The sequence below is a fragment of the Haemaphysalis longicornis genome, unplaced genomic scaffold (genome assembly GCF_048455015.1).
Source record: "Haemaphysalis longicornis isolate Haplotype H1 unplaced genomic scaffold, Haemaphysalis longicornis Haplotype H1 scaffold_3, whole genome shotgun sequence".
In the NCBI taxonomy this organism is placed as follows: Eukaryota; Metazoa; Arthropoda; class Arachnida; order Ixodida; family Ixodidae; genus Haemaphysalis; species Haemaphysalis longicornis.
Genome location: NW_027526335.1, coordinates 105800152 through 105824560, shown reverse-complemented (window position 1 = coordinate 105824560; position 24409 = coordinate 105800152). Strand labels below are relative to the sequence as shown.

The following is a 24409-nucleotide window of genomic DNA, read 5'->3' as shown; positions in this document are numbered from 1 at the left end:
CGATGTATTACCCATTCAAAAAACAAAAAAATCTGCTGAAGTTCACAGAATTGTCTACTAATGAGTAGCATTCTTGTGCCACTTGTCTAGAGTGCGAGTTCTTTACAGCCAAATATTGTTTTTTCTAAACTTTCTCTGACCAATTATCTCCACTTATGCTATTAGTATAACAATTACAGGTGTTACTTCCACCAAATCTGCATTTTTGTGTAAGGACACTACACGGTTCGCCATTTTCGAAGCATCGAAGTCCTACACAAATGCAGAAGCCACTGCAATAATCAGTGCAACTGGTATTACACACGAGGACATAGTCTTTATTCCCTTCTGGGCTGTGAGTTGCAGAGGTGTTTGCAATATGCAAACCCACACTCAATTTCACACGAAACTCGAACATACTTTTCCACATGGGCACTAACGCCCACAATTCCTTCTCAGACACACCTGGCACAGAAAATGCCATGAGAGAGAATGATCGTCACTAACTGATGCAACTGACATGCACAGTTGTTGGCAGTTAATTGAAAATACGATCAAGCAGGCAAGAGCTTTCAAAACATCACCAAGGCCACCCTTGCAGGATTCGAGACCGACGCAATCACCTCCCTGCTGCACGTCCGCAAAACACGCCAAAAAAGAGAAGGCCTGCCAGTCAATTTGTAAACTCACCGCAGAAGAAGCCAGCAATCCAGCAACCAACGGAGCCAGCATTCCCGTGGTCTGCCCAAACGTTGTGATCATGCCGTTGAGGGTGGCTGCACCACAGGATACAGACAGGGAACTGTTACAAGTTAATGTTACTGTTACAAGTGTGTGTGTGTGTGTGTGTGTCTTTATTATACAGTCGAATCCCGCTACAACGAAATTGACGGGACGCGCGAAAAATTTCGTTGAAGCGAATATTCGTTGACGCGAAATCCGCCTCAACACACCACGGAGAGGCCCGAAAAATAGCCCCGTATGTTTCCGCATCATTGGCAGCAAAAAAACAATGTTTAGAAAAAGGAGTGACGCGCAATAACGTCATGTTTATTTGGATAACAAACATACCAATGGTTATCTGTGTTCACTGCACGCAAAGAACGCGTTACGGAGGGGGGTGAAGAAATGCAGGCGCAAAACGTATTGCTGTACAACAAGGCGTGCCCACCGAGCTGATTACTTGCAGATAGCTGCTAGGCCGTGGGAAGCACCCCTCTCGTTTGTGGCAGGAGCAGTGCCGCTATCTTATCCTCTGACGGCACGGCAGGTACTGACCTTGGCAGGCAAGACGCGCGCGCTTGCATTAAACATGATCGCGCGCTCGCGACTAAGATAGGATGACTTGGCTTCATGGCCAAACACGCAAACATGATTTTTGCTCTTGGCTATGAAGAACGGTAGAAGGAAAACAGCAAGGACAGCTGCTCACGAGTCACAACGCATAAATGACGGCGCCGCGCCAGCAGCGGAGCTACAGTGTAGCGGAGCACATTCGTGCGATTTCAATTGGATACAGATTGGCTGTAGCTCCGGCTTGGCGAACCGGGCCTGTGCCTCGTGTAAAGACGGCCAGCCACATCGTTATCACCATCAAACAATGGCGTCTGCCTATGAGTTTTTTTTTTGTTGTTTTGTTTTGGGTGGCGGTGTGGGCGCACCGCGCATGTTTTCGGTGAAACTAAGTGTCCTGAATGTTTAAAAAGTTACAAATAGCTGGCGCTATGCTTATTTTATTGTAAATTAATTGTTCAAACCCAGCCCAATTCATCGAAAATTTCGTTGAAGCGAAAGCAAGCCAGACAAATGGTTCGTGGTGGCGAGGTCCTTGTTGCATTGACTTCTATGGCTAGCTGACGGAGAATTGGAAATACTATTTCGTTGAAGCGGAAATTTCGTTGAAGCGGACTTCGTTGTAGCGGGATTAGACTGTATGGGGTGTGCGAATATTCGAAACTTCGAATTTTTTGGTATTCGATTCGATTCGAGCGTCACTTTTATTGTTCGAAATATTCGAACCACCCAAAACTAAAAACAAAAGTCAGCACGTGTCTGAACAGCAAATTCGCGAAGCATATACACGCCGAACGGTACGTGCTTTTGCAGACTGTATCGGTGCTTATTTGTAGTTATCAGCGCCAGGCATGCCATCGCAACGAAGTGCAGATAATATTCTAAAAGAAACAATTGAAATGAATGAGTGGCCAACGCTGAATGACGTTAACATCGCAAAAGAGAAATCCCCAAGAAACAAGCCTTGTACGGGTGAAAATTATAAACCTGTGACGAACATCGTGCCGATCAGGACACTCGCTCGTCTGAATTGATTGTAAAGCGTGAACCGCATGGAGCGTTTTCTGCTCGCGAAAGGCGCGCTGACGCTGCCGCGGAACCACCCGCACGCTGCGCGTTGCCGGCGGCAGCAACATGGCGGCAGCTTCTGACGTGAAGTGGTGTCGGGAGCTCGAGCCACCGGCTCTCTAAAATGCCGCGCAAGACACGCACGAAGTTGCTTGTGCGGTAAAGGATCTTACAATGTGGGCGAAAATGGTGCTATAAAACATCATCCGCGCCGCTAGTGAAAGCGCCCATTCAATACCTGCCGGGGTGGTAAGCCTAAGCCATCTAAACATCCCCGGCGGAGCCAGCCGACTGTCACGAGTGCTTCAAAACCGCCGCCATGAGGCGCGCGCCTCCCCGTTCAACGCAGATGCTGCTGCGGGCGCGGAATCGTCGACGCAGGTGTCGAAACAACGCACGCGCAACGCCGACGCGCGCGAATCGCGTGAAGAAACACTCCGTGCGGTTCGGCCTTGTTTTGACCAAGATTCAAAACCCGTAGGTTCGTGTATATCAGTCACGAAGCGCCAAATGGAAGGTAACGCTTGTTCCGATCCCGTAAATTCTGCCGGTATACAAATGAGAGCCGGAGATAGCAAGCTGCCGTGTGTAGAGATATGTAGGCTGATAAAAGGCGACGACCGTACGTGCTGTTCGCCTGAGTCGTCACATGCGCGGTGTTGGCAAGGGTCGCACTAACAACGGTCAGCTCGTCAATCACGCCATTTGTAAGACAAGACACAGGGCACTTACAGGCACGGCCGCTATATAGAATAATCCATCCAGCGGCCCGCCGAGTAGCATGTCGGTGCCCAAATTCCGGCAAACATCTCGGCTTTCTCCTCTAATAAAGAGCCTTCTTTCTCTCTCCAGCGGCCGTGGGCCGGGAATACAACATAAAGCAAGCGCCCTGCTCATGTGCAGAATGAGAGCTCGGGCACACATTCACAGCGCTCAGCGTGGCTTCGCTTTTTTGGCGGCAAAATGGAACATAGCACGCTCGTGGAAGTGTCGGCTTCCACGTGTCAATAAGTAGTCCGTTATCGTTAGCATTAACCGCGGTCGCTTGGGCTCATACAGACAGTACAGTCGTAATAAATTATGAACTAATTTTTGAGGCAAGCAAAATTCGTAGAAGCATGCGCAGAATGTTCGGGGCACACACGGAGTTATTGCCGCAGCTGCGTATGTGTGTTGCTCCGCTCCGTGTAGCGCTCACAAGGCGCACAACTTAGGGCTCCCATGGCGTGCGCTACAACCGAAATCCTCCCTGTTCTGCGCTACCACTCTTGTCCTCGTAAGAGCGTATCCTCGCTTTGTGCCACGGCTGACTATATTTTGTTCATGGTTGTGCCTGCGTAAAGCGAGTGCGACTCCGAAGGCCACCGTAGCACCAATAAAGCCGCGTCAAGGGTCACGACTATCAACTAGTACGAGAAGTACTATATGGAACTTCTTCCACAAAATCTCGGCAACAGGGCTGTATGCAACTATTGCGATACATCACTGCGGACGCCAACATCGACAACTATGACACTCGTAAACCACCTGAAGCGGCACAGGGACTTGTATGCCGAATTTGAAGCAGCCGCTAGAACGAAAACTGCGAACCAGCCAAGCATCGCGGATGTTTTGAAGAAGAAAGTGGCAGTGAAGGACGTGAAACGGCATGCCCTGGACCAGAAGGTAGCGAGAATGATTGCGCTCGATTTGCAACTGTACACGATCGTGGAAGATGGCGGTTTCAAAGATTTGCTTCAAGAGGCCGTTCCTGGATATCAGCTGCCTTCAAGAACGACCCTCTCTCGGACATTGGTGCCCAAACTGTATGACGAAACCAGGAAGAAAGTACAGTTCGAGTTGGCGAGGGCATTTCAGCATGGATTGGAGTCGCTTTCCCTCACAACCGACATTTGGACATCCAGGGCTATTGAAAGCTACATTAGCCTCACGTGCCACTACATGGATCAGACTTTCAAGTTGAGGAGGTATAACTTGAACACTTGTCCTTTCCCAGACAACCACACATCAGCTAGGATTGCCTCAGTTCTTGAGCAGCTGGTGTCCGACTGGGAAATACCAGTGACTGTTTGCCCCTTTTATGTTGTAACAGATAATGCACGCAACATGAGGGCAGCCACTCGCGGATTGTCGTGGCACGAAAGTACTTGCTTTGCTCACACTTTGCAGTTGGCCATCGGTGATGCTAAGGTTATGACCCCAGGTCTCGTTGCACTCTGCAAGAAAGCTAGAGGGATTGTTGGTCATTATAAGCATAGCCCAAAAGCACAAGAAAGGCTTAACTGCTGCCGCAAGAAGATGGATAAGCAGCCATTGCATGTTGTTCAAGACGTCGAAACACGATGGAACAGTGAACTTTCAATGTTGTCAAGACTCTTGGAACTGAGAGATGCTATTACTATGGACCTAGCTTCAGAAGATGGTCACCTTGATTGTTTTAGTGCCTCAGAATGGCGCCAAATGGGTGGGTATGTTGCAGCTCTGAAGCCATTAGAAGAAGCAACAACCACTGTTGGTGCTGATCACTACCCGACACTCTCAGCTCAAGTGCCAATTTTGTATTGTCTGTTCATGCACCTGGACAAAACCAACTGGCAGGGGGAAGCCTCTGTGTTTGCTGCCAATCTGGCTAAGTGTTTAAAAACACCATTCCCGGACTACAAGTTTGACAAAGTAGCAAGCCTGGCAATGTTTCTAGATCCTCGCTTTAAAGTGGTTGTGTACCATCAGGATGACTCAATGGCAAACTGGGTTAAAAACCTGGCTTTGGAAGAAGCAAACAAAATTTCGACACGGAACCCAGAAATACCCTCACAAACTGCACTTCAAAGAGAGGCTCCTTCTACATCAGCATTGTGGAAGGATTTTGACAGTCTTATCAACCAGCAGCAGTCTTCACTGCCACGTACGCAGATTGAGAGATATGTCCATGATGAAGTTTTAGGACGACAAGAAGACCCATGCGAGTGGTGGTTTAAGCATGGTACTCAGAGCTACCCGATGTTGGCTCTGCTTGCAAAGAGGTACCTGATGATACCAGCCACTAGTGTCTCAAGTGAGCGACTGTTTTCAGTGTCTGGTGGAGTCGTGACGAGCAGGAGGTTGTCACTGCTCCCCGAACATGTCGAGCAGCTAACCTTTCTCCATGATAACATTTAAGTGAGTGCAGACCTTGACCTGTTGAGTGCAATGGTATTGTGTAATTCCTGATTTTATTTTATGTGATTTGTTGTGCAATAAAGTTGCAGTTTTTGTGTCTCTAGATGGTGAAAACTTTAATTTTACAAAAAATAACAAGTATTCGTATTCGAAAAATATTCTAAAAATATTCGATTCGATTCGAACTTTGTTTTTATTACTCGAATTTGCTTCGAAATTAAAAAATTGATATCCGCACACCCCTTTAATACTGTAAGCGTTGTACCAAGGTTTGTGTTCAAGATCTCGCTGTCTGCCATGTAAAAGGGGGGGCTCAGGTCTCCTCTAGTGACACCAAGTCACTGTTTTCCCGGGCCTACCCTCATCTAGGTGATGAAAATAAATAAATAAACTGAAATAAACTTAAACTTCCTTGATTGAGCACATAATAAAGAGACCCCAGGCAGCAGGCTACTAAAAAATGCAGAAGTGCTTCAAGTTTGACATTTTGTTTTTCATCAGAGAGCTCTACCATGGTTTCTTCAATTTTGTGGAGGTGTGTGAATGACAAAATTTCATCTGATATCAAATTTAAACACAGTCTGCACTCGTTACAACAGACCCATGTACAACAGACTTTCAGATACATATAACAAAGCATGTATTTTATCAATGCAACAAAGTTTGTTTTTAATGGGTTGCACTACAGCAGACTTATTGGCTGCAATTTTTGGGAAAATTGGGTGTATAAAACGTACTTTTGCCGTGTCAACACAAGCTAACGGCATACTCGACCACACGTTTAAATTGCGGTCGTTGACACTGGTAGCCTCCGGCCAAGCCCAGCCACTAACCAAGCCAGCTTGGGTGGATGTGATCAAGAGCCTTTCAACACCATTTTGTCATCGTGTTCCCAAGCTAATCAGGTATGTCAGGCTACAAATGAGTGATAATGAACTAAAAAAAATGAAAATTTCACTGAGTGACCAGATGAAGATTGCGAATAGAGTTGCGCACGATGGAAAGCAGGGGAGCATAGCAAAAGCGATGGGACTTTCCAAGGAGACCATGAGTTCGATCGTGAACAACAAAAGGTATCTTCAGAAAGCAACTGTCGGGGGAAAGTCGAGGGAAAGTAAGAGAAAAGAGCTGCTTTTTTTTGGACAACTGTTCATGCCACACGAAGACACCCCAGCTCAAAGCAATTGAGCTGGCTTACTTTCCTCCTGAATGCCGCATCGGTGCTTTAGCCGACAGACCAAGGCATCGTGCACTCCGCGAAGAGTGCATATCGCACACGCGTTGTCAAACACCTGCTCTTCGACACGCTGAGCAGTCAGGAATCGACAATAGACGTCAGATTTCCAGTCACAAGTGTAGGACAGCCTTTGGCAACAGCTGAAAGCTGATGTAATCAAGAACTGCTTTAGGAAGGCTGGTTTTCCGGGGAATAGCGAGACTGCCTCCGAGGAGTCATCTGGCCTAGATGATGAACCATCTCGCTCTGATGATGAACCATCAGTGTGGCCTCGCATCAGCGAGGCATTCAGAGCACAGAGCTTCTCCGATTTCGTCACATTTGGCGCCTGTGTTGTCAACAACGTGCAACCAACAGATGAGGAGGTAAGCGTGACGACTGAAGGCCCTTCTGGGCTGTCATCAGATAATGACAGTGAGCAGGAAAGGGAACCCCAAAAAGTCCAGCTGACTTCACAGCAAGTGGCTGACCCCATCAAAGAAGTGAAAGACTACTTCCAGCAGCAACAAGAGGACTACTACTCCATTCAAGTGTTGCAGCAGATCAAAATGCACACAAAGTCACTGCATCCACCCTGAATGGGGGCCGCCAATCTTTGATAACCAAGTTCTTTTCTAGTCAAATGTGAACTAAACCTTTTGTTTCTTCGTTTCCCGCTTTGGACTCTCATCCCTCACTTTTTGGAATAAAGTCGCTGGAGTAAAGTTTGGAATAATAAAGGCGTTGCGACTAAATGTTCAGAAGTGAGACATTCCGTTGTTCCAAGCCCATATTTCAGTGAGTTCCTTTGACAAATTGATTGATTGATTCTGGGGTTTAGCATGCCAACCCTACACAGACAGGAAATAAATCGCCCCTTTCTCTCGCATACATTTTTCTTGGTCACAAAGTTCCGTGCACGTTACAATTGGAGGGGCAAGTTTTTTCGTTTTTTTTGCCTGGAAAATCGGGGGCGCGTTAGAATTGGGTAAGTATGGTAGTAATTTGCTTGGATGCGAATAAAATGTTTTGCGCGGTTTCACTTTTTTTTTTTTGCAACCCGCTTATAACAATTATCAGTTATAACGATGAAATTTCCTTTGCACTTCGATATTGTTATAAGTGGACTAGACTGTACAATATACCGTATTTACTCGCATAATCCTCGCACTTTTTTTTCGGAAAAGTCAATGCGAAGTTAGGGGTGCGAGAATTATGCGGGGAAAAAAATACGGTGCACAGTGTTGCCAATTTGCCTTCTGCCAATCCCGCTAAATGTAGCGGTCGTTTTTTGTATGTCAGCTCAGTGTTGCCAACAGCAGCTATTTCTTTTTATTTTATAATTTACAACGTAAACAGTATCCCGTCGATCAGCGATCATGAAATTGCCGCCTTTACTTTCTGGCGCGCGCCCTATCTCGTCGTCGTCATGTGCGTGCCCTACTTGTGAAGCTCGACAGTAACGCACGTCGAAGTCGGTGACGCCGAAGTGCCTGCCTGCGGCGCGGTTGCCGTGTTCGATCGCGTACTCAATCGCTTTCAATTTGAAAGCGGCAGTGTAGCTAGCGCTCTTCCCCATGGCGACTAGTCTAGATGCGCGCACGCGAAACCGGCTCAAGTACAGTGCGAGTAGCGTGTTAGGGCGCCCGGATGGCCTTGGGTACACAGCGCTCTCCGCCGAACGGAGAGGCGGTGGTGGAGGGCGCGCGTTGGAGAGCGCGTGCACCATTCGCGAGCGGGCGGGCAACTTTCGCTGCTGCAAAGTTGGGGGTGCGAGGATTATGCGAGGAACCAAAAAATCCAAGTTTTGGTGGCTCACATTAGGGGTGCGAGGATTACGCGAGTGCGAGGATTACGCGAGTAAATACGGTAAGCGGTCTACACTGTATAGACGTTTCTTTTAGCAAAGCTAGACAGCGGAAATAAGCACCTCGGGTGATGCAACAAATTAACACTGTGATTTCCACGTACCCGAGTACATTGGGGCCACGTCGACGACTGCAGCAGCGTTACCGGCTGTGAAGGCACCCAGTGTGACCTTGCCAATCACCAGCAACACGAGCACCAGCCAGTGGTTGGAGCCCGCCGCAGTGAGGCATAGGAGACACAGCGCAGGACCAAAGTTGGCTGCACGAAGAGGCAAACAAAATTGTTTTGATTCAGGAAAGAGGAGATAAGAGGTTAGAGAATACAATCTCATATTCTACTCACGCACGCATGCATACATATATAAACGCTAGCCCCGTTATGCCCCCGAGACTGGCGAGCATGTCCTGCTAGAGTGCTCCGCCTACACTGACGCAAGGAGCCGGTTAGAGCAGAGGATGACAGGTCTTCACCCAGGACCAATTACGCTGAGCCTGCTACTTGGACCATGGCATTCTCCGTCATCTCAACAGAAAGTCCTGGATGCGTTATTTGGCTATCTTGACGATATTGCCGTCGCTGAGACTTTAAGCCTCCTTTAAAGGAGTACTGACACGAAAATTTTATGTTACACTTTTATTGCTTTTATCGATGCTTAATGGTCTGGCGAACCTGAAACAGCACTTCAAATACTTCAGCACGCGATAGTTAATTACATTGAACAGCCTGAAAATCGTTTGTTTCAAATTCCCGCGCTTTCATCCCGAACGGCCCATATGATAGAATGCCGGCCTGACCTCACCGGCGCCCGCTTGAGAGGGTGTTGCGCCCGCTCACCGCTTCTGGGGCCGCGCGCGTGAAGTGACGTCACGAGTTTTTGACGAGCGCTGTCGCGTCACTTCTTTTGGCTTCACGGGGTGATCTCACACTGATGTCCATTTGCTGAGTGCCACTCCGCGCACTGCTCCGTCGGCGCGATAAATGAGATCCAATCGAACTATGTTCTTCGCGTCACAGGCCGCTCATATTTCAGCCAGGGTATTCTGTTGAGTAGAGGAAGCGAACTGTGCAATAATATTAACGCCGAAAATTGGTGTCAGTGCTCCTTTAAGCGGACAGTCTATGCTACGCCACATGTCCCTCTATATGACCCTATATCTTTTTTTTTTCTCCTTTCCTCTACTACTCTTTTTCTACTCATCTATCTTTTCCCCATTCCCCTTTCTGCAGAGTAGCATGTCGACGTACGCATGTTAGCAAACCTCTCTGCATTTCCTTCTTTAATAAAGAGCTTCTCTCTCTCTCTCTCTCTTATATACTTGCAACGATATTTTTAAATGAAAACAGATTGGACGCATTCTACACTGCTCTGGTAGCAGAACTTACCTAAAAAAATGAAAAAGTAACAACAAGAATGCCTTCAGGAAGTAGATCTGGTGCACTGAAGTCATCGTAGTTTGCTCAGGACATCTTTATACACCACATCTGTAGTTTTTCGTGTGGCACTACAATCGCCAGGTTGCTTGGTGGCTGATCTCGCTCCAAAACTGGCCATGAAGAGACAAACCTCAATGTAACTAACTGCAATGTATAAAAAAAATCCCAATGTAAGGAAATACATACATTTTTCTAACTTCAAGTGTATGCATGCCACGTATTTTTTATCCGCTATGTAACAAAGCCCCATTAGTCCAAATTTTGAAGTAATAAAGCTTCGTGGACATTTTGCCACGAACTTGAGGCTTTTGATGTACATTTTTGGCAGCATGAGTGCTCAAACAAACTGGCAGTAGCGTGTGAGAGTGAAAACAAGCAGCCCAATGCCTCAGACAACTGATGTAGCATGCACAGTGCCCACAAGTTTTATGCCTTCAAGCTGCGAAGGGTGTCCTCTGGGAAGAAGTTGTCAAGTCTGACAAGTGTCTGACAAGTCTGGAAAGTCTGACAAAACAACCACTAGAGGACATCAGTGCCACCACTCTCAAGCTTTGTCCACGCTGCGTGGTGTATTCTGGCATGTGATTCATGCATGCCAATGCTGCTACTCTAGCATCACTACGCTTTTCTTTCCCCCCATATGACGGGCATTCTTTTTATTCCCGTGTAAATTAATTAATTCTGACGGTGGTTGCTGTTTTGGTACTCTGTTGCAGCAGTAAACTGAAGTATAAGATGACACCCGCATGTTGGAAGCAGCCAAATGTGCAATTCTGAGCCATTAGGAAGGAGCATAACGACCATGATGATAGTTTAAAGAGCATTCAATCCCTCCCCCCCAGAGATTTGATGACTGCTTTCATTAGTAGTGCAGATGAAAATTTGTAGCATAGTTTGCAATACCCTTACCAACTCCTTTTCACCATGTGCAACTTTGTGTCAAGAGTTCTCTGTTAGCAAGAGGTAACTAGCTGTGGAGCTACCTGTGTAGCATTGCAGTTGCCGCCAGCGCTGCGCTGTTGCCACTGGCCGAGTCCACTATAAGCATGCTGTGCTTTCACACGCAGGAAATGATGCACGTGGTTCACAATTAACGTAAACTGCGCACCAATGAAGTAAATTATGAGATTCCCCTGACTTTGTTGCATTAAGGTTTCACTGTATTTTCAGCCACATGCGATGCAAAGGTATTCCTGCCACCTCTAGAGATTGTGCCAACCACTGAGCAAACGTTAAGGCCCTGCTTTGCTCCCCACAAACACTAACAAAGATAAGTGCAGCATAGCAGGCTAGCATTGGTGAAGCACTAATACGGGTGTGAGCGAAACAACACCCGGAGTGCCGTTGTCTGGCACGTGCTATTTTCTGGCTGACACGAGTTTTCTGCCTGCATAGAGAAGCTTATACACAGTGCCACAGAGAGCTTTCCCTCTAAAATACTTTGTGTAAAGGGGACTAGCCCTATACAGCTGTGAAAGGTTGTGTTTAAATTCTTGATTGATTGATTGTAGGGTTTAACGTGCCGACGCAACGCAGGTGATGAGGCGTGCCGTAGTGGAGGGCTCTGGATTAATTTTGACCACGTGGGGACCTTTGACGTGCGTCGAAATCTCGTACACATGGGCACTTTTGCTTTTCGCCCCCATCACAAAAGCGGCCGCCGCGGCCGGGAATCGAACCCGCGACCTCGTGCTCAGCAGCACAACGCCTTAGCCACAGAGCCACCGCGACGGGTGTGTTTAAGTTCTTGGGGCAGGATTTCTACGTGCACCAACCGTGCCTCACCGATGAGCTGGAAGACCTTGCGAATGAGGGTGGTTCCCAGGCCGCAGCGGAGCAGGCAGTCTGCCAGCACGCCAGAGCCCAGCATGGACACGATGGTGAAGGCAAACACCAGCGAGCTGAAGTTGGCATTCTGGACGGAGGAGAGGGAGGCAGTGCAAGATGCGAGGTCAAAGCCGCAGAAGCAAACGCACGTCCGAACACAGCCCTTTGCCATCTGGACACTCAATTCAGCTTGTGAAAACAATGCGGCAGCCTAATGGCTCCGTTAGTCATTCAGGCATCCCTTTTCCATTTGAAAAAGTTGAAGCAATAATGACACAACCCAGATATGAAACTTGACCAAGTGAGACCACAGAGTCCCGCTCTGGTACACAAGCTTTCACTCTCCAAGCGAAAGGAAGTGCATCTGAACGTTCTGAGATGCCGAAGGAAGTCAGACGGCAAAATGTACTGCATCTTCCAGAAAACAATTGTAATGGCTGGACCGCTCTGTCCTGTCTGAAGCAATCGCAAAGCAGCAGGAAGAAGCAAGATTGAATGGTACTGCAAGACATGCTGCAAGGCTCTAGGTTTCCCCCTTTTGAAGTACCTTGAGAGGTGCCACAGTTTACTGAAATTTCCTCTGAAGACTCGCAAAATGCAGCAGCACTGCGGGAATAAATATTTCATGAAACATCTGTCGCAGGCGATTCTATCTCTCTCTTTACATCTCTTTTCTTTGTGTTCAAAATGCATGGAACAATACCTGACCAGAACAACTGTAAAGTAGAGGTGTGTAGATTATTATAATTTCAAATGCCTCAAAAACAATGTTTGCAATTCAATTAAATTTGCAGCACTCTTTCTTTTAACTCTTTCATTACAGCGGAAAAATGGCTGATTTTGATTGATTGATTGTGGGGTTTAATGCGCCGACGCAACGCAGGCGATGAGGCGCGCCGTAGTGGAGGGCTCCGGATTAATTTTGACCACCTGGGGATCTTTAACGTGCGCCGAAATCTCGAACACACGGGCGTTTTTGCTTTTCGCCTCCATCAGAAAAGCGGCCGCCGCGGCCGGGAATCGAACCCGCGACCTCGTGCTCAGCAGCGCAACACCTTAGCCACTGAGCCACCGCGGCGGGTCGACTGATTTTGAGTGCTTCCACAAAACGTTTTTTTTTTTCTCTTGAGCTACTGGACACACTTAGCCTTGCTATGCATGAAATTGTAGCTCATAGATTGCTCTTCGAAACACAAAGCAGCAGTTTTGTTAAAGGTACGATTACTTACAGTTTATTTGTCAAGTAATCAGAAAAAATCCCCCAAGAAAAGTATACGAAAAACACAAATCGGCAATTTTACCAAGACTAAAAATTATTTCAGGAATTTTAAGATGTACAAATTGTTCCTGCGTTCCTAGGCTATGATTCAATATATAAATCAGAAGTGTACACCAAGTTTTGGATTTTTGAGGGCCCGTCAACCTAGCGGAACTGACGGCTGTGCCACGCCGCGAAGGCACTGAAGGGTGAGTGAGTCTCTGTAAAATGTGCATCCAAGCATACTCTTTTGTGTTCTCGCACAAAATCCTAATCAGTTCGGGGGTAGAAAACAAGAAAAAAAATCCAGCGCTCTCGAGAAGCGTCGCGCATCGCCCTGCAGCGCTAATCTGACACGAGCGCCAGGTTATCTTGAAAGTGATAGCGCGATACGGCGCGGTGCATTTGGCAAAATATCCTGGCCGTACGTTGTTGAGACCCTAAACACAAAAGTAAAACCGCAGTCGTCAGATAAGAAGCACGTTTTGTTTGTAAATACAGCGCGGAGTCACAACGAAATTACCTGCCAGCGCTTGTTGAAGTGCGAAGCACCTGAACCGGAGCTTCGTCGTCCAAACTGAAATCTGAATATCCCACATCGTTGCTTGACCCATCACTGCTGCTGGAATCAGAAAAATCAACAGCAGGAGCTGCCGAAGTGCTTGCTACAGCAGTCCGACTGTGCGGGGCGCGGTGTGAACCCGGCGTCATTTTCCTCCTAATCCCCTGTACCTTCGGTTCAAATTTCTCTTGCTACACCGCCACCACACACGACACATAAACAAATGAAACCAAAACTGAAAGAGAAGTTGCCAATGAACACACCAGATGGCGATAGTTGTCTGTGGAGCGCGGGTTTTAGATTTTGTGGGAGATTTGAAATGATCAGAAGCCGGCTTCCGATTACCTATGGCGCCGAAGTGAAAGAGTTAAGGGGCCATGCATACAAAATATACTGAAGCTAACGTAAGTATGAGGACTAGGGCTCCAGCGAATGGCGGAACACCTTGTTTGTTGTCAGTCTTGCTAGGTGGCACCACCATTCCGCTCCCGACCGTTGTTCCCCGTCGCGTTGTTTTTGACCAGATTTGTGCCTGGATAATGTTTGTTACGGTTGACAGCACTCGTTTTGTGAAACCTTGGGTATGCTTGACAAATAGAGCCCCAGAAGGCAACCTCGCTTATGCCAGTTAGCCAGTGCAAGGCCAACATGCCGGGTGGCTGTGCAGCTATAAGCGGCATAGTGTGCACAGTGCACACTGGTGTTTCCATGTTTACGCGTGCACTCGTAACTTCCATTAGTAGAGGCCCCACTACTGAAACTGCCCAGCCATGTTTCTTGGAGTTGTAGGTGGACGCCAATTGCACAAACAATATTCTGTGATGTCGTAGAAAGCAATTGCCCGAAATTGGCCGGGTAGCCACTGCTTCATTTTTTTTTTTTTTTTTTTGATGTTGCGACATTGACAATGGGGCACCTCGATAGCTCTTGACTGACCGAAGCTGCAATTTTTTGTCTAAACTTGTTGTTGACATTAGGGTGCGCAAATACTCGAATATTAAGATACGAATCGAATAGTACTTCCGTGAATAATTCGATTCGTAAATCAAATATCTACTATTTGATTTTTCGAACATTCGAGTGGAGTTCCCAGATGTTCCATGGCTTTGCAAAAGCGAGACACGTCGGCGCATACTAATGCACGTCTACTTGGCAAGTTTCATCCAAACCGCGCTTTCGATGAGCGCACCTTGCAGAGGCCGTAAATTTTATCCCGCTGCACGGAGTAATCTGCAATTGCGTCGATAAGATCTTTTTTTTTTGAGCCGTCGCCGTCAACTCTGGCCGCCATATTGAATTCCGTGACCGGATGTTTACATGTCACGGCAGTTTCCAGTAAAGACCGCCGCCGTTTTGACAGCGCTTCCGTTAATTTAAAATCAATAATGGTTCTGGTTGTTTTTAGTGTACTTGGTGTAAGGTTTTTTTACTTTGTTACTTGTTACTTGTTTTTTTGACCACAGTGGATAATGCAGGCTTGTGCACAGCGACTGTAGTGCGAGCTTTCCTTTCGCTACGTATTATTCACGCTTCACGCTATTTATGTGCTTCTGAAGTGCCTTACTGTGTGGTTATGCCATCTTTTCGCGTCCTATTGTTCATGCCTGCAAAGTGCTCGCTTCTGAGTTACGAGGTGTCGCCTATGATTGCAGTACAGCAAGTCCAGTGCAAGTCGTTCTCTTTTTTTTTTTTTTTTCCCCCAAATACGTATCGTGCCCACTCTGGATTCCTGGAGTACCGCCGATGCGAGCTGAAAAGTGTGTTCTAAGGAATGAAAAAGAACGTCATGTCTTTCGAACATGCGAAGTAGCTTCTGCTTTTGCACAAAAACCCATGAAAAATCGAGACCTGCAAATATAAAAATTAGGGATGGGCGAATATTCGGTATTGTCGAATATTCGATCGAATAGCTCTCTATTCGTTATTCGCTTCGATCCGAATGCGGGTATTCGATATTTTCGAATTATTCGATGCTCCCGAATAGGCAGCTAAAAGCCAAGCTTTTCGGTCAAGCTTTCCGAGAGTTACCCCAGGCTTGGCTCAAGACCCACCGACGCGGACATTTCTATTATCAGTGCTGGCACTGCCGATGTTGCTGCCTTGCCTAGAGGTTCGACGAAGCTCTCGGCCGCCAGCACACTTAAGTTAAAAAAAAAAGGCGGCACTGAAACGACACCGCTCCGAACATAGCGGCACCAAGCCAGCAGACTTGTACAGGCCGCCATTTTGTATAGGCATGCCGCCATTTTGAATAGGCTCGCACAGCGCGGCAGTACGCCGCACTAAGCGAGCCTATTCAAAATGGCGGCCAGCCACTTGCGCTTTGCTTGGCTACGGCCGAGGATACTAGTGGCTACAATACTTCTTTTTTTAGCGGAGCTTCTAGGCGGCGCTTAACTCTGCGAGTTTCTAGGCGGCGCTTAAACTTGTGAATGAGCAGCCGGCGGAAACTGCTGCACCTAGAGCATGTGGCGCAACAGTCATTTCTTCATGAAAACTTGTGAATACAGCAAAGGAAAGCTGTGTGTAAGATTTTGCAATAAATGTTCAACTGGTAATAGTTTTACACAATGCTGTGCCTACGTGAGTTCTAATTATTAGAAAAAAATGTGTACATTAGTCAGGTCACAAGTTGCTCATTTGTCTTTGTGATTTGCAATGTGTACTATTCGAACTATTCGATTCGAAATTATTCGACCAAATCACTATTCGCTTCGAATTCGCTTCGAACCTCGAAATCTATATTCGCCCATCCCTAATAAAAATTGATACACGATTCGATATTCAACTTTTGTTCTGAATTCAATTCGACATTTCATTCGAAAGTTACTATTCGGCATTCCCACACCCCTAGTTGACATCCTTCACTCCCGCTCAACGAAGCATGAATTGACTGCTGCCTACCATCCGCAAACGAACGGTCTTACCGAAAGGCCAGACCCACAGACCAATCAATATGCTTTTTCGATGTACGTTTCCACCAATCACCACGATTGCCGTGCATCCCATTTGCATTCCCTCTAATTCCTCTCATCATTACACGACTGGCTACTCACTGTTCTACATGCGATACAGTAGAGAACCTGCTTTGCCCTTAGGCACGCTTGTGCCACCTCCTACAGCTTCAACGACCCAGTACACCAGTGACACCACCGCCCATGCTGACCTGGCTTGTCAGACCCCTCAAGCACGCCTCGCATCGTCCCAAGTCCACCAGACGTCTCTGTACAATCACCGTCATTCCAACACTTAGTTCCCATCTGGCTCATTGGCGCTGCTGTGCTCACCCGAACGCCATGTTGGTCTTTCTACTGAGCTCCTGTACCATTACATTGGACCTTACCATGTCTTGCGCCAAGTCACCAATGTCACCTCCTCCTCCTACTTGTCCTCCCCTGCCCAATCTCACACACACAGTGTTCACGTGGCCCAACTTAAGCCCTACTATATGAATGATTCTCCACTGTTTTAACGATCGCCAAATCAGCGTTTTGCCATCCGGGGGGGTCATCTGACGGGACAATTTAAAGGAGTACTGACACGAAAATTTTATGTTCCACTTTTATTGCTTTTATCAATGCTTAATGGTCTGGCGAACCCGAAACAGCACTTTGAATACTTCAGCGCGCGATAATTATTTACATTGAACGTCCTGAAAATCGTTTGTTTCAAATTCCTGTGCTTTCATCCCGAAAGGCGTATACGACAGAATCCCGGCATGACCTCACCGCTTTGTGAGGATGTCAAAACACTGGGGAGGCCGGTGGGGCGTTGTTTCGACCGCGCTGCTGCCGGAGCTGAACGGCTGAGCTGCCTGAAGGTACGAGGCCTACCATTGCGGCGGAAATTCGACGACCGCTTTCAATGAAAGTCCTGATGGCGACTTCTATTGCGATTCCGAGCCATATTATCGCTTCCTTTCTCGTGTGTAGAACTTTATTTTTGCCAACAGTGCCTTTCTGGGCAGCAGTTATGCCTGTAACTCTGGCTACGTGCACCCGTTCGTGAATGCGCTGGCTCCCGCTCGCCGCTCGCGGGGCCGCGCGCGTGAAGTGACGTCACGAGTTTTTGACGAGCGCTGTCCGTGTCACTTCTTTTGGCTACCATGGGATGATGTCACGCTGATGTCGATTTTCTGAGTGCCGCGCCGCATGCTGTTCGATCGGCACGATAAATGAGATTCAATTAAAGTACGTTCTTCGCGTCGCAGGGTATTTCACCCAGGGTATTTTGCTCAGTAAAGGAAGCGAACTGTGCAATAATAGTAACGCCGAAAATTGGTGTCAGTACTCCTTTAAAAGGAACTGAAGATGACAGACAAGACGTCAGATATGGCTATGTTCTATGCGGATGCATTTTAGAGGAAGATGAAGAACGCTTTTGCTACTGTACACAACATTCTCTTGCTAGCTGTATTTCTAGTTGTAATATATGCATTTTCTGGCTTCCGCCTTGTGACAACATCTCTGTTATTTGTCCGAAGCTTGCGAACAAGTTGGCACTGTTGTTGTTTGGACAGAGCAGCCCCTTTAATGAGTTAAACTTGCGTTTTAATGCACAAACACACGTACTTGGTTCAGTGGCAGTGCTAGCACGGCCTCGACGTATGCAGGCAGCTTGGTGAAGAGCAGCATGGAGACCCACATGTTGGTGAAGCGGGCCGCCACCAGGGCCCACACGGGAGCCGACCTCAGCACTGCTAACCAGGGCAGGGGCTGCCGCTTCTACGGGAACCAAAAGGGGGGGCAACAGTGGAATGGAAGGGGGACAGACAGACGGGTGCCTCAGATCAATCACAGCAGGTACAGTCATCAGCCACAGTCATCAACTATCAGCCACAGTTTCCATAGAAATGAGAAGCTACTGCTTTCAAGCCATTCCAGCCGCATCACCAAACTGACGTGGAATGTAAATTTTCACGTTTGTTGACTTGGACACAACAGCAGTCCTTCCAAGCTTTATTATGCTAACTGATTCCGAATCATGCTAATTACACATCACAAGCAATCGTGTTTTGTTTCCAGAACTCATTTTGACAGTGCCCCCGTCAATGTGCTCGTAAGTAAATTACTGTCAAGTTTCAATTCAAAATTGTCATCAATTTTATATAATAACCCGCCTCATTGACTCAGTGGCTAACGCATTGGGCTGCTGAGCCCAAAGACGTGGGTTTGATTCCGGCTGTGGTGGCTGCTTTTCTGATGGAGGCAAAAAGCGAAAACGCCCGTGTGTCAAGATTTCAGTGCACAATAGAGATCCCCACATGGCCAAATATTCCAGAGCCCTCCACTACGACACACCTCATAGCCTGCCCAAGTGTATGTATCTTTGGCGTGTTTAACACCTCAAACACTTATTTTGTAACATCACTTTCATAAGTACTGTTGTGACAGCCTAGCTGTGTAAGCAGGGATGAGTGTCAATCTTTTGTTTTTTTTTTCTCTGTCCACAGTGTTTCCTTTTTACGGGCACTTTACAGCCACTACACTGAAGCAATGCTGGCTTGGCTAAGCCAGGAGTTTTTGATATCATAACGAATTTTGCATATAGTACAAAAAATGTGCCAGCACAGACAGCCCTTAACACTCACACCATCCTCCTGAAAGGTGTGCCATGAGCCATCTTTCTTTCCATGACTCATAATCATCGACGTAACATTTAGACAAAACAAAAAAAATTCCACACATTCTCGAGGTTGAGATATGGCAAAGCACCAAGAGCTCTTATGTGTGATGTTCAGCTACCGCCGATAGCATGGGGGGCTGCCACCAAACACCGAGGTGGTGTGTTTATCTGTGCAACTTCATGGGGTCACTGACAGACCCGGCCGGCCACGTCACCCACAGACAGGCGACAGCACGGACATGGCTCTGCAAGTGGGTATAGCTGGCCTTGCTTCATAGCAACCCACTTTTATCACACACATGGAACAATGACGTGCTGTCAGCATCTCGCAAACATGCAAGTTAGCAACCAGAGTTTTGTGCAGAGCAGAGGTGAGGATAGCAGCGACACTGCTACTTCGATCAGGATCATTGCGCAATCGCAGTCCTTCCCCCTCTGCTGTCTGCAAGGTAAGCCAATGCCATTTGCAAAGCATCTTATTTACACTGCTGGCTCCTTCCCGAGATGCCACACGGAGGTGGCTTTTAATATTTTTAACCCTTTGAGGGTCGAATTTTTTTGCCAAATGCGTCCCCCCAGGGTCGACTTTTTTTATTGCTGATTTAAATTCTACAGACGAATCTATATCGAGAAAAAATAATCAAAAATTTTTTTGGGTGACCGTAAAGTGACAAAAAAATCATTTGTGTTGTTACATACATGTGGATTATTATGGCGTTACACAAGAAAAATTCTAAATAAAAACAAGTGAGTAACAAGCCGCCACCTTTTGAGTGAATCAAAATCAGACAGACATCAGTTTCGCGGGCGCAAAAAGCGAGAAGCGCCCGGAGGACGATAACGAAACCAGCCCCGTCCCCGCGTGCCGGCGCGCGCGGCCGGATGTGGGAGCGATAGACGACACACCACTCGTAAAATACACACACAAAAAAAACGATAAAAGAGCCTCATCAGGCGACTTTGGTCTGTGGCAGGCGCAAAAAGCGAGAGGCGCCCGGGTACCCGGTGGGCGATACTCAGCGTGCCCCCTCGTTAGCGGATGCGCAAGCGATAGCCAGCGCGCCGCTGAAGCAAATCATAAAAAAATAAGAAGAGCCATCGGCGCAAGAAAAAAATTTGACGTATTTCCAAAGTGTGGCAGCACATGCCAAGCAAGAGAAGTTGGCGGAAAAGGCGCGCTTTTTAAAGATACAAGTGGTGCCGTACATGTACGGCTGTGACCCTCAAAGGGTTAATTGAGGAGAGCTTGCTTAGAGCTTCTGTATTCTTGTTCCGAATTGTCAGTGTTTGTGCATTAGGAAATATAGAAGCACAAAGCTTTAAGAAAATTACGAAACACTGGCTACCCCACAAGCTGCTTTGTCCTCTTGTGTAGTGTTTGAGCCCACAAAATTACGTCAAACATATCCACCTTCAAGTGTCTGCCCCAACCTATTAACTTCACAACAAAAAAATCACTGGCTATCTCCACTAACGTGAAACTTGGGGAGGGGTGAAGCATGCGGCGTACAAGTGTATTCTTGGCACCTTGGCTTTTTTGCCAACAGAGATGAAACCGTTTGTGGGTAGCGGTACACAGCTTCGTTGTAAAAGTCTGGTGTCTTTGGAGCACGAAGCGTTATAGCGCAAGGCATGAACGAGTGTCCCAGTGTCTTTTTAGTAGGCATTACGAAGCATTCTAGCGGGAGGTGTAAACAAGTGTCTCGGTGTTTTTTTACCACGCGTTATGTTCTAGTGTGAGGCACACACAAGTTTCCCAGTGTTTTAGTACTGTGACTACATGAGCCAACGATTATGACGACAGGAGAAGCAAACAGCCCCAGCCCCTAGGGCAGCTCGCCCCCAAAAAACTGGCCAGTGTGAAAGACCTACCACAGCACTGAGCCCCTTTTTTCTTTAAAGCTCTGAAACCAGAGGGACAGCCTCCCTTACCACTGCATCTGCCTTGTGAGATGAATTCCCACTGCTGGATGCTCGGATCTTGCGTAGCTCTGACGGGGTCACCTTGGGGTCACGGGCGGGGTCATCGAACGCCAGGAAGTACCACAGCACCAGCCATACGAAGCCCAGCAACCCTGTCGGACAGGGTGGATGGCATCCATGTGGGGGGAAAAGTGCACAGGCATGGGAACCCCTATTATTTCAGGATGAGCAGCACCAGGCCAAGGTCTGAACTTGGGCTAGTCAGTTCTTTTGCATATTTTGACAAAAAACCGTGCCTAGGCAAGGACAAAGAAAGGAGATCATGAACACGAGTGCCTGTGTTTATGATTTCCTTTCTTTTTCCTCACCTAGGCACTGTTTTTCGCCAAAATATTGACACGTGCACTCCCAACTGAAATGTCAATCGTGTCGGCACATGCCCGCCTAGCCTTGCAAAAAGGGCCATGCAAGTGCTCTAAGGCTCCATGGGACAACTCAAGAGAAAGTATGAGGGGAACATCACATGGGGGGTAGTTAAAGGGACACTGAAGTGAATTTGTCAAGCTCCCGTTTTTGCTTTCACTGCGTAGACTGGCTCAAATTAGCACACTTTTCATTGTTTATCCGGTTGACAAATCGGTAATTATTTTACAAAGCGCGAAAGAAGAAAAACTACCATGCGCGGTTTGCGGCGGCCGCACCAACTAAAGCTGTGACATTGGGAGGAGCGGGCACCGTGATTGGACGATGCCCAAGGTAAGCAACCAAACAAGTTTCGGTTTCGGTTTCGGTTCTGTAAAACACAACCGGTGGCGTTGTTGGATGGGCATTCTCAATAACTCAGTAATCATCGTACCGTGTTTCTGCCATGTTGTCAGCTGTAAAAATGCATAAAGATAAGCCTCCCAGGACAGCTTGGAATCGTAGCATTCCTACGCAGTGCATGGACGCCCTCCGCGTACCCGCAGACGCCCAAATGTCATGCGCTTTTCCCCCATATTTGGAGCTTGCCTCACTCATGCCTGTACCGTAAAAAGCGTGTTCGCACCAGGCCAAGGGTCTGTTCATTCTCGCCTGTGCCCACTGCCCGCAAGCAGTCGGTGCTTATTGCAACAGCACGCCAACGAGAACTCGCTAGCGCGCCAGTGCCAGCCTGCGCGCGTTCTGTGAACTAGTTCGTGGAGCCATGAACGTTGCGGCCCAAGAAAAGGTGAACTCAATGTAGAAAACATCGGCAGAAAACGAAAAAGATAACTTAAAAAAAAAAAAAAAAAAGCCCGTACCCATGGGGACTCGAACTCGTGAGTTGCAAAACACTTGCTCCAACATTCCTAGCGCCCCAGACCACTCGGCCACGGGACGGGCTCCCCCGAACTTGGTAATATAAGGTATATATTGTACAACAAGTTTACACTTTTATTTATTTTTGGCATTTCAAGCAGCTTAGGTGACTATTTGCTGTATTGCGCTCGTGCAATAAGCGTCCCCCGAGTTTCCACAATAGCTCACATCTAGCAATTGCATTTCGTAGACGGAAAAGCGTTCGCAGATGCGTAGTTGTGCTGCTCACCGCTGTGCTTGTTCGCCCAGCGCAAAAAAGTGCTTCCCGCACCCTATTTTTACGCTGTACGGTAAAAATATCTGTTGATTTTATTTCCTTAGTACCTATATTGACTTCGCTGACTCTTCTCCCGCCTTCAAGAGGCCTTATATTTTCCTACTGGCGTACCAGTCAGCGAAGCGTCGCATGTGCGCTTGTGCAGCGCTTGTGTGAAGCGACCTTGACTTGGAGCTAGATACAGTGTACAAACTAACCAAGTAAAGAAAGGCCCATTTTTCCATTCACAAACGTGTCCTGGCTTCGTTTCAGCTGAGCGAACGAATTGTGACGACCCGTCGGCGGCCGGCGGACGAAACGCTGGGCCGACTGACTCTGTCTGAAGGCCGGGGAGCCGTGCAGTAGCGCAGCCAATTGCGAGCTCGGCTCCTCGCGACGTCACACGAAAACGCCACAGAAAATGGGCGAGCGTAAAGAGAGGAGGACAGCATTTTCGAATTAATTTTTCTACTAAATAAAATCGCGTAAACGCGCCCACAGTGGTCGTAACATGGCCTGGGGACTCCGGACTACAATTTGCTCAAGTAATCCCGCAATGTTTACATATCACTTCAGTGTCCCTTTAAAAGCAGGGCTTCATAATGCAAACGCCACCACGCTGGTGTCTTTAGTCTTGTTGGGCACAAATTCACCCTAAATAAATGTCCTTCATCTAACTGTCATCCTGGTGTATGTGGCAAGGTGCACAAAAGCAAGCCTATCAAATGTGTCCTCGTAACTCTCGCTAGTGGTAATCTTCCACTGCAGAGTAAAGAAACTTTCCACACTGACTTCGGGCATGCTCCCCCCCTACCACCCACAAAAACTCAATGCATTTTTTTTTAGCACAAGTGCTCCTCTTTTCCATCTCTTCATGTCCATCTACTTCACATTCCTTTATATCCTATTTGTTACCAATACTGCTGACTTGTGTACTCTATGCATTGAATATCCTGCTGCCCAACTTCTTTTTTTTTAATTTTATCTAAGCTATAATGCCAGCCACAAGACTTTTTTCCTTAGACAACATTGCTCGCTTCTTATCTGTAAATATGATGCATATGACCCCCTTTTCCCATCCCAGGGGTGCTACTGACTAATTGCAATTTGGAGCAATTTTTGGAGCACAAATATTTAGGTTTTGGATCACTTTTGGAGCAGCCAAATTCAAGTTTTGGAGCACTTTAGAGCAATAAATTATGAATTGTATAGAGACATATAGGAGGGTTTTTGGGAGGGAAATCGCAAGTAACAATGCGTTGCATCAAGAATGAACTGCTGCTTAAGAAAAACTAGTAAATGTCTCAAATTAGGACACTGAACACAGTCACAAGATGATCACAACTTGTTTATTTAAAATGAAACTGAAGACCCCACTGCACCGCATCCTAGAGCTTCTGCAATTCTTCATTGACAGCTGCCAGCTTGGCCATGTTTTCGGCAAGGCTAGAATCAGCCTCAGAAAGGAGCACCTGGCCACATTCAACATCATCCATGTTCCTCCTAATCACACCAGACTTGACTAGGTTACAGTCAATGACTAGGCTACTCGACGGGCAGGACTACACGAAATGCGCCCCGAAGTCGATATACATATGA

At 47.3% G+C, this 24409-nt stretch overlaps 1 protein-coding gene across 2 annotated transcripts in view; it reads right to left on the bottom strand.

The window, feature by feature from the left end:
- The window catches only part of LOC144174982 (sialin-like), a 52189-nt gene that overhangs the window by 19064 nt on the left and 8716 nt on the right, over positions 1-24409 (bottom strand). For both annotated transcript variants that reach the window (XM_077703988.1, XM_077703987.1), the window contains exons 4-8: positions 21223-21365; positions 18237-18389; positions 11804-11933; positions 8687-8842; positions 670-755 (exon numbers count right to left, since the gene is read on the bottom strand). In XM_077703988.1, coding sequence (XP_077560114.1) covers positions 670-755; positions 8687-8842; positions 11804-11933; positions 18237-18389; positions 21223-21365 — 668 coding nt within the window. The remainder of the gene's footprint in view (positions 1-669; positions 756-8686; positions 8843-11803; positions 11934-18236; positions 18390-21222; positions 21366-24409) is intronic.